This window comes from Microtus ochrogaster, chromosome 7 (assembly GCF_000317375.1).
Source record: "Microtus ochrogaster isolate Prairie Vole_2 chromosome 7, MicOch1.0, whole genome shotgun sequence".
NCBI lineage: Eukaryota > Metazoa > Chordata > Mammalia > Rodentia > Cricetidae > Microtus > Microtus ochrogaster.
Window position 1 is genome coordinate 54,943,326 of NC_022014.1, and position 10,948 is coordinate 54,954,273.

Consider the following 10,948-nt stretch of genomic DNA (forward strand, 5'->3'; position numbering starts at 1 on the left):
ACATAGAAGGAAAAATAAAGCATGTTCTCACTTATCAGCAGAATCTAAACAAGAGTTTGCTCTACACAGTGAATAGTGGATACCCATCAATGGCCAGAAAGGGGAAGAAGTAGGCCAAAGGGTACAAACGTGTAGTCACAGGCCAATAACAAATAAGATTGAAGACACATGGGAACCACACTGAAGAACAATCGCACACACCATAACAGCACTTCACATAGTATCAGGTGTCCTCAGCTCTTGCTCACAAGCACACAACACGCAAGAAGGAGGTGGGAGACAGGGTAACATTCCTGACTACAGCATGCACTCCATTACGTAAATGTCCATTGGAACGTCATGCTGGACACCTCAAGAACAATACCAAAACATTATTTTCACCACAAAAGTACATCCAGGAAGTTCAAAATACCATGTCAACACACACATCTAAACTGAATTTAGAAGTAAAGGTCTGGTACACAAGTTTCATATCTATAAATCTCTTAGAATCTCATTTTATAAGACTAAATTTTCATTTTAATTTCCCATTTTTCTCTTTATTCTGAAATATTCAAGGCACTTGTTTAAGCAGCTGTTCAAGCATAGAACATTTTTCCTTAACAAAATAATTATTGCTGTAATAATCTGTAATTATGGTTTATAACTGCAATAATCCCAAAGAAATCAGTCATTACCACAGATCACAAGCAATCGCTAAGTACTGTTAATGACCTATTTCTTAGGGATTATTGTTTCTGTAAACCATGACCACATCACCAGATATGAGAGAGCAAGACAATATAATACAAATGAGACCATAATATAATAATAAACTTATTTTGTAACATTAAAAGCCATTAAGCATCTAAATTAAAGCACACATAACTAAAGCATATAATTTTCTTTGTTCAACATTAACTGAACTGTTGAGTCTGCACAAAAGAAATTGAATACTACTGCAGACAATGTACAAGCTAAAGCCATGCTGGATGTGCTCTGTAATACTGTAACAATTACTTCTGAACATACTATAGGTATCTTTAAAAGGCAGACAAATTTCTTCTCATTGACTTTGACTACAAAAATGAAAAGCAAACATGTATTAAAGTTTTTCTACGTACCAGACATATCTTCAAATATTATTATATAATAATAATAATCCAACTATAAAAGTTCTACTTGTATACATCACGAATTGGGTGTGAATAAAATACCCACCAATTATTCATTTTAAGTTAATCCTATCCATGTCTTTGAATAGCTATAGTTTCATTAAATTTTCTTCTGAAGAAAAATATTGATTTTTACAAGTGTGTGTGTGTGTGTGTGTGTGTGTGTGTGTGTGTGTGTGTGTACATGTGTAGAGGAAAACTTGCAGGAGTAAGTTCTCTCCTTTCCCCATGTGAGTTTAAAGGATCAAACTCAGGTCATTAGGCTTGGTGCAAGCACCTTTATCTACTGAGCCACCTTGCTACTCTTGACTTGCTACATTTTAATGTAATATTTGATATTCATGCAAATAATATATGTAATATACATTAACTAAGTAAAAGGCATATATCAAATTTAGGAGGCCTCAGACACTGTCATGTCTACTTCCAAACCCTTCCTATGCTTGTCAGCTATGCTCACCCTAGAGATGACCTTGCCCCTCTACCTGGTGTTTACTATTCTTATGGCATTTCAGTTTTACCACTTTTGCATATATTCTTAGATAATGAATTTCTCACCTGTCACACTTATTTAAAAGTTTTATTAAGATTTCATGCTATATGTAGCTTCCTGAGTTACTTCTCTTTACCAAATCTCTGACACTCATCATTAAGTATGCCTGTCATTTATTCTCATCACTCTAAGTAACCTTACGATGATTTATATTACTTAACTATATTATCCATCTCCAAGATAATGGGAATGTATGCTGTATCCAACTTACAGAACTGGACTGGTCTGCAATGATGCTTTTAAACACACACTGCTGACTATCCACAGTTCATATGGAGTAAAATTTCCATACTTTATAACCTACTAACAGTTACAAAGAAAACAACTTTTAAAGGGGCACAGCTCAAATCTTCTCATATCTGACAAACTCCACCTAAGTTGAGATGCATAGAAGGCTGTAGATAAAAACCACAGTAATGTGTATGCATGTTACTTGACCAATTTTCCTAAAATAAATTTTAAATACAGTATATAAAGACTAGGGAAGAAAATATAGAAGGCTAAACTTCTATTAACTCTGCAGGCTCATTTTCGGACAGTATGGAACCTTTTACAGATGACAAAGAAAGGACAAGATCATACAAGAAGTCAAACCATTCCCTCTCTCCCCTTGCTGTCATCACTTGTACAGCTTGTCAACGCTCCTGGCTGCTAGACCCAGCGAGCATTTCATCACCTCTTCACCTGCTCACTTCACTCCAGTCGCCGTCACAGGTCAAATGTCAGCTGCGCTAGCACAACAACTGCCATCCTTCCCTGGATACGTGAAATTCTTCTCTAGTTCCTTCTTTAGCTCGGTTTTCTTAGCTTTTTGGCCATTTGTCATCAGACTCAGAAAAGTCAATTGTTGCTACTCCCACCAAGTTCATCAATCACGTCACGTGACTATGGCTTCAGGTCTCTTCCCAAAGGCTCCATACAGATCTGTTCCACAGCACTTACTACTTACTCATTCTACTTACTCCACTATTCAGCGACTTTTAAATTTCTCTCGTCTCGTCTAAGTTACTTACAAGTTTTTAACATCACTGCTAGGATCACAAGGCAGAACACTCTGCTTGCATCTGTCTGAAAAATGTTCTTGGTTTATCTGGGTCTTTAAAAAAACATTTGCTAGCCAGACATGGTGGATCATTCCTATACTCTTAGGACACTGAGGCAGGGAGATTCTCAAGAGTTCTAGGCCAGCCTGGGTTACACAGCAGTTACCAGACACAGCACAAAACACACAGCAGCTGGAAAGCGAAGGACACATCCACTGAGACACAGTGAGTAGATAGAAGCTGTGATGCCCAAAGTATCATCAGCTGAGGAAACTTGTTCTCTCTCTCCAGCTACTTTCAAGGCTTTCTGTTTAGAGGTTAGACAGTATGAGAGAAGCAGGGCTGTTCTTGCTTATGACAGGTAGATAACAGGCTTGCTCTAATATCAATCCAAATGAGGAATTAATAATTCTCAGCATTATTCACTTGCTACCTCCATTCTAGTTGTTCTTTGTCTAAGAGTCAATTTGAGATATGACATCCCCATAGGATCTTTTAATTTCCCTTGTAATATTTTCATTTCCTTTATTCTACAGCATTCTTGACTATTTCTTCAGAACTGGCAGTTTAAAGATTTCTTGAGTAGAAGGAGTGAGAATATGAGCAAAGAGGTCAGGACCATGATGGAGACATTGACTGAAACAGTTTACCTGAGCTAATGAGAGCTCACCAACTCCAGCCGGACAAGGAAGGAACAAGCATAGGTCCAAACTAGACCCGCTGAATGTGGGTGACAGTTGCATGGCTGGGGCAGACTGAGGGGCCACTGGCAGTGGCACCAGGACTTATCCCTGTTTGTACTGGCTTTCTGGGAACCCATTCTCTTTGGATACTCAGCCTAGATATAGTAGGGAGGGCCTTGGATCTTCCCCAAAGCAATGTGCCTTACCCTCTCTGAGGAGTGAATGGGGTAGGGAAGAGGTGAAGGTGGAGAGAACGGGGGGAGGAGGGAGTGAGAACTGGGATTAGTATGTAAAATGAAAAAAAGATAGCTTGTTTTCTTTTTTTAAAAAAATAAAGATTCCTTCTTCAATTTACTATTGAACAGTTCAAAACTTTAGATTAGTAACTGTTTACTAAGATAGCAAAAATGAGTATAAGACCAGATAATCATCAATGCACTGTGTTCAGCATCTGGTGGCCATACAAAAGTTGTTAACTCTTTACTAATGCAAACACCACAAGATTCAAAAAGAGGGGGAAAGGGATTTTTACAGGTAGCTGGCTAAACATGATCCAAAAATAACACAATCCAAACCAATATGTACACAGAATGTACACCTAGAAAAAATACTATCATGCCATCTTTGTGTCACCAGACAAAAATACTACATCATATTAAGTACAGGGTTATCATATATCTACAAAGGAAGAACCGTCAGAGTTACAAAGGAACTAAAATCCACTGTGTACTCAGCACAGGTACACCTAACCTGGCACTGGGGCATGCGGAAGAGGGGTCTTTCCTGTCATTTACAAAGCACCCAACCTCCTACTGAGTGCAAGAAGATAGAGCAGATCCTCATTGGTCAGAAATAACTTGTGGGCCAGACATTACAACACGGGTTCAGAGACAGCAGGCACCTAACCATTTCTAAAGGCCAGGGGAGAGGTACAGCAAGAATTCCATGCAGAAGGCAGACAGAGTGAGATTGTCAGTGAAAATGTAAACTAAGGGGGAAATCTGGTCCAGACAGAGAAAGCAGTACAGAAAGTTCCAAGGAACTTCAGTGTTAGGTGGAGATGGAAACAATGCAACAACCCCAAGTCAGGCCTACGCACATATCCCTAGAGACAGGAGAAACCTCATTCCAACCCTGAGGACATGCTTCAGTGGTATAGTGCTACTCACCTAGCACACGAAGAAGCCTTGCTCTAAGGAAACTGTTCTGACAACATTAAACTGATAATCCCCTCACCCACCATTTAATATGGGGAACACTCCAGACAAAAAGACTATTTACAAGAGATGCTTTTTCTGTTTTTGTTTTTTTCATTTTGTTTTTAAAACAGGGTTTCTCTGTGTAGCCCTTGCTGTCCTGGAACTTACTTCACCGACCAGGCTGGCCTGAAACTCAGAGCTCCCCCTGCCTCTGCCTCGCAAGTGCTAGGATTACAGGCGTGCGCCACCACCACCCAGTTTACAAGAAATGCTTTAAAAATAAAAACATTAACAAGGCAGGATATGAGGCACATGTCTTTAATCTCAGCACTAGGGAGGCAGAGGCAGGAGGATCTCTGAGTTTGAGGTCAGCACGATCTACAGAGTGAGTTTCAGGACAGCCAGGGCTACACAGAAAAACCCTGTCTTCAAAAACTGTTAGAAAAAAACACCACCAACCCAAAGCCATAAGCAGACTGGAGGTGAGTGGAAATGTGAGGAGTCGGGAGAGAGCTGTCACACTGACACAACAACAGGAAAATGCCAGCCAATAAGATATATATACCAACGTCTACATGAAACAAAACTTGAAAGACATAAAGTAGTATAGACGACATGCGGAGTATATAATTCAGAAGGGTGAGAGCAGACAATGTGGCACTTGACCAGGGGAGGAATCAGAAAGCAGTAAGCTGAGCCAGGAAAAGCTCAAATACCTGTAAATGAAAAGCATCAGTCTAACAAAGACAGTTAACAAAGACATTCCTTGATTAGAAAATGTTTTTGAGCTAAAAGGAAACTAAAACATCAAGATTTATATGATAAAAGCAATGCTTAAGAGAAAAAAATAGATATAAAAGATTTAGAGTCTGCAACAAAATCTAAAAAGTATCAAAAAATCTGTGGGTGTGTATATGGTATGAAACTAGACACAGGAGGAGAGGGGAAGGAAGGTCACAGAATGTATGAGACGTAGAAACAGGAGTGACTCTCTTTAGGACGAGACAGCCAGAGAGGGGCAAAGGGTGCGTGGAGGAAGGGGGGAAAGGGAATGAGTAAGAACATGGTATAATAACACAAATATTTGGCTATGCCAGTGAAATCCATTATTTTGTATACTAACCTGACAAATAGCAAAAACTATAAATTCTTTCATCTTCCTATTGCATTTTAAAAATTTGGAGAAAAGTAGTCCCTGCTATCTACCTGAAAGTATTTAATGGTATATAAAGAAATACGTAGGGGGCTGGAGAGATGGCTCAGAGGTTAAGAGCACTGCCTGCTCTTCCAAAGGTCCTGAGTTCAATTCCCAGCAACCACATGGTGGCTCACAACCATCTGTAATGAGATCTCTTGCCCTCTTCTGGCCTGCAGGCATACACACAGACAGAATATTGTATACATAATAAATAAATAAGTAAATAAATAAATGAAATAAGTATACCCTCCTTCAGTCAGGTTAAAGACAAAATAATAAGGAAAGTGAGACATAAAAATAAAAAATACAGGGAAGACGGATACCCAAATAATAGTAAAATCTGATGAGGTCTCTTTTACTAGCTGACTTTGGCAGAGTTTGCAATCTACTATAGGAAAAATGGGAACAGACTAGCAAAGACAATGATATCACACTGTTTCCTTGAGGATCATTAACAGCTGTTCTACAGAGTCCATGTTGAGTTGTCTCCTCTGTCTCAGAAAAATATTAACAATCAACAGTCAAGTCACCAAAATACCCAATAGCTTTAATAAAATCAATGGTTTACTCAGAGACATTGGGGAAAATGTTTACAGCAGGATAGACTGGCCTTGAACTCACAGATCCGCCTGCCTCTGCCTCTGCCTCTCTAACCTAGTGTGGGTATTAAAGAGGTATGCCATCCAGTTCACAGCAGGCTCTGACAGTGATTGATGGCTCTCCTCACTACAGAACACTGCTGCTCACAACTGTGACACAGACTGACCTTCTTGAATTGCCATATCAACAGCTAGCCCAGAAGCTGAATGCAGGAGCTTTTGATAATTCTGCGCATTTTGGTCAAACAGCTGCACAAGAAGAGTACACGTCTTTTCATATTCACATCTGCTGACTGTGCACAGCTGCTCCAGCTGCTGGAACACGGTAGCAGTATCATCCAGGGGGTCATCTAAGTTATCTCTGAAACACAGAGGACATTCATTCCCTTATAATGTGGTACATATTAATCACAACATAGAAATTTTGCAATGTCAAAGTGTTATGATGAACCAAGAAATAAAAGACAAATGGATTGGAAGGTAAAAAAAAGAAAAAAGTAAAACCGCATATATGAAGCTGATATGACTATGCACACAGAAATTATCAAAAGAACCCCACACACACAAAAAGTTACTAGAACTAAGAAGTGAATTTACCGAGATCATAACAAATGAGCTCAAAACACAAAACCAGCTGTGCTGCTCTCCAATGGCAAAGAAAAAAGGAAAATGGAATATTAAACAGCAGTGTCATATGATTTAAAAAGCATGGTAAGCTTGGGAGGGGGCACGTGACTATAATTCAAGAACAGAAGGATCAGGAGTTTAAGACCAGCCTCAGTTAGATGTAAATTTAAGACATTGTTCTCAAAAATAAATAACAATTTAATGCAAAGGTGCTAACTAAATCTAACTTAAGTATTCTAAAATCTAAAAGCTGAAATTATAAAGTACTGACAGAAGAAGCCAAACAGCTACAGGAACCAAAGGGCAGATGGACCATGTCTGCTAACCAAGGATCTGATATTGCTGCAGTCCCAGCCATCTGGGATTCAGTAACATTCTATCAAAACAGGAATTTCCTTGTAGAAATTCACAGACTGGGTCAGACAGAGAGACCAACAAGCACAGTGCTTGCTGACAAGCCTGCGGACCTGACCTGGACGCCTGGAACCATGTATATAGACATGGAAGGACAGAGACAGCTCCACAAGGCTTTCCTCTGACCTGGACACATATTCTCCTGCACAGAATAATACTTTTTAAATGAAATAAAAAGACTGCCAAATGTATGCTAAATTTTACATGAAGAAAGAAATGATGGGATGGAGAGATGGCCGTTTAAGAGCACTGGCTGCTCTTCCAGAGGACCTGAGTTCAATTCCCAGCCTCCACATGGTGGCTCACAACCATCTCTAGGGGTATCTGGTGCCCTCTTCTGGCATAAAGGTGTACATTCAGGCAGAGCACTCAACCATGAATAAACTGGAGGAAAAAAAAGAAAAAGAAATGAGGTATAGAAGCCAAAATACACTCACAATGCCTGGTTTCAAAGTTTTACCTATAGTAACTAAGACAGGGCACTGGTGGAAAGATACGTGGATTAGTAAGAAGAGTCTCAAAATGGAACCATACATGTGGTGGATTAATTTTTAACAACAGTATGAATGAAATTCAATTAGAAAGAACAGTCCTTATCCACATCCAAAGTATATATGATGGAGACAAGAAGAACCTGGACTCTACGCATTGTTAACATAATATACATATATACAGACAAAATATACATATAACATAATATAGAAAGCCTGGCTTTTTTGTTTGTTCATTTTTTTGTTTCTGAGGCACACTTCCTTTGTAACCCAAGCTGGCCTTCCACGCATTACACAGAGCTTGTGACTATGGCCCTCAGTATTCCAAGTGCTCGGAGTAGACGTTTTCACACTCAAAACAAAAATTAACTGCAAATGGATTACACACGTTAAGTGTACATTTTGTTTGGTTTGGTGTTTCTCTATATATTCCTGGATGCCCTGGAACTCTGTGTAGACCAGGCTGGGTCTCAAACTCAGAGATCCACCTGCCTTTGACTCCTGAGTGCTGGGATTAAAGGCATACAAAATCTTAACACTATAAAAATGTAAAGGAAAGCTCTGACTTGGAATGAAGCAAAAAATCCCTTAGACAGGGCACAAAACAAGATACAGAAAACAAAAATAATAAGCAGGAGCTCAGGGAATGTAAAGCGTACACTCTCCTAGACTCAGAAGGTAGAAAGGTAAATAACAGGCAATGAGAGAGAAAACAGTCTCTACGATTTTAACAAACGAAATGTGAACAGATTATACAAACGTCTAAACTCTCAATCTAAGGAAATAACCGAGATTTAAAGGGAACTAGCTAATTTTTTTTTAAATTATTTTCATTTATATGTATGGGTGCTTCGCCTGTGTGTATGTCTGTGAACTATGTGTGTGCCTGGTACACATGGAAGCCAGAAAAGAGCTTTGGATTCTCAGGGTTGGAGTTAAGAGACAGATGGCTATGAACCACCAGATGGGTGCTGGGAATTGAACCTGAGTCCTCTGAGAAAGAAGCCAGTCCCATGGCAACAGATCTGACAGACAAACAATAAAGACAAAATACAAATTAAAGGGGCTGGAGAGATGACTCAGAGGGTAAGAACACTGATTGTTCTTCCAGAGGTCCTGAGTTCAATTCCCAGCAACCACATGGTGGCTCACAACCATCTGTAAAGAAATCTGGTGCCCTCTTCTGGCCTGCAGGCACACATGCAGACAGAACACTGTAAACGAAATAAATATATAAATCTTTAAAAAAAAATACAAATTAAAACCACAATGAGGTACCCACTACATAACTACTAGACTCACTATAAAACTAAAAAACAACAACAACAACAAAAACATCAAGTGCAAAGCAATTCAAGTTTTCATATAATGTAGGTAAGTGTATGTACAGATGTTAGAGCCATTTTGGAAAATGGTTTGGTAGCTTTTTACCATGCTACCAGGAAACCCTCTTGTATAGATATTTTACACAAAGAAATGGAAACTTATGCTCATATAAAACTGTACACAGGAATGAAGCCAGCAGTTTTCCCCATTGCTAAAGAAGGGAACAACCCAAGTATCCATGAACAGTCAATGGGCGCCCTGACACATTCACAGATGGGCTTCTACCCGGAATGAAAAAGAAGGAACCTCTGATACAACACAGAGGGATTCCAAACACATGTGCCAAATGAAAAACACCAGATTTCAAAAGCAAATACTGATGGCTATATACCTGCACAATAGTCTAGAAACAGCAAAAATAATAGGAAAACAGATTAGTTATTGCCAGAGCTGTGTGCTAATTAAAAAGGGACCAAAACTATCTCGAGGGTGATGGTACTGTTTACTATCATGTGTACGATGGTGGTTATACAACTGTACATGTTGTCAGCACTCATGAAAGTGTACACCAACAATGGCGAACCTTAACATTTTACTTCAATCTTTAATAATTCCAAGATAGATAAACATAAGACATTTAATATTTTAATACCTCACAACAATGGCAACAGATTCCAATCGGGAAGTGATAAAAGCCTTGGTGATTTCAGGTGCATAAGTGTCTAGCAAGTGGGGTTCAGCTGATTTCACAAAAGGAACCGATGCTACCATTCTCTGCCACAGAGTTAGTAAGTAATGAACACTGTTGGGGGCAAACTCCCAATGCTACAAAGGAACACAGCAAATGTTATTCAAAATGACATTATAGCTTTCTAGACGAAAAATCACAGAGTAAACTTACTGCAGATAAAATTGACTGGGTTTTTGTTGTTGTAAGTTTGTGTTTTTCTGTTTTGAACAAGGTCCTTGTATAGCCTAGGCTACCCCTGAATGCATAATGTATCTGAGAAGAACCTTTAACTTGTGATTCTCCACATCCTGAGTGCTGCTATTACAGATACACACAACCATACCCAGTTTACATGACAGTAGGGATAGAAACTGGGGTTCTGTGAATGTTAGGCAAGCATTCTGCCAGCTGAGTCACATCTCTGGCCCTGTTAAAATTTACTTTTATTCTGATTATATAACTAAGGACCGCACAAATTTCACAAACCAAGAAGTATTCAAAAGCTAACAACTTTTATTATGCCACTTACAATAATGACTGCTAAATTAATAACATATTTCCTTAGGATCCAATTCCACTAATATTTTACAAGCACTGAAACCAAGTGGAAACAGAGCTTTCCATCAACTTACAAAGGACTTTTCACATAAAACAATCTGCAATTCTCCCATAATGCAAACTAACCTTTTATTTCTTTACATAGATCTGACTATAGATTCAATGACTAGATATTAAACAGAATGCCAACTTTTATATTTTGTGTTGCAATGACTTTACCTAAAAACTTTATAAAGAATAATTATCAAGTACTCAAATATTTAAAAAGAAACTACCTTGCCAGGCGGTGGTGGCGCACACCTTTAATCCCAGCACTCGGGAGGCAGAGGCAGGTGGATCTCTGTGAGTTCGAGACCAACTTGGTCTACAAGAG

At 39.0% G+C, this 10,948-nt stretch overlaps 1 protein-coding gene across 2 annotated transcripts in view; it reads right to left on the reverse strand.

The window, feature by feature from the left end:
- Positions 1–10,948, reverse strand: part of Ranbp17 (RAN binding protein 17) — a 352,625-nt gene that overhangs the window by 293,286 nt on the left and 48,391 nt on the right. For both annotated transcript variants that reach the window (XM_026780758.1, XM_026780757.1), the window contains exons 10-11: positions 9,940–10,112; positions 6,597–6,790 (exon numbers count right to left, since the gene is read on the reverse strand). In XM_026780758.1, the coding sequence (XP_026636559.1) occupies positions 6,597–6,790; positions 9,940–10,112 (367 nt within the window). The remainder of the gene's footprint in view (positions 1–6,596; positions 6,791–9,939; positions 10,113–10,948) is intronic.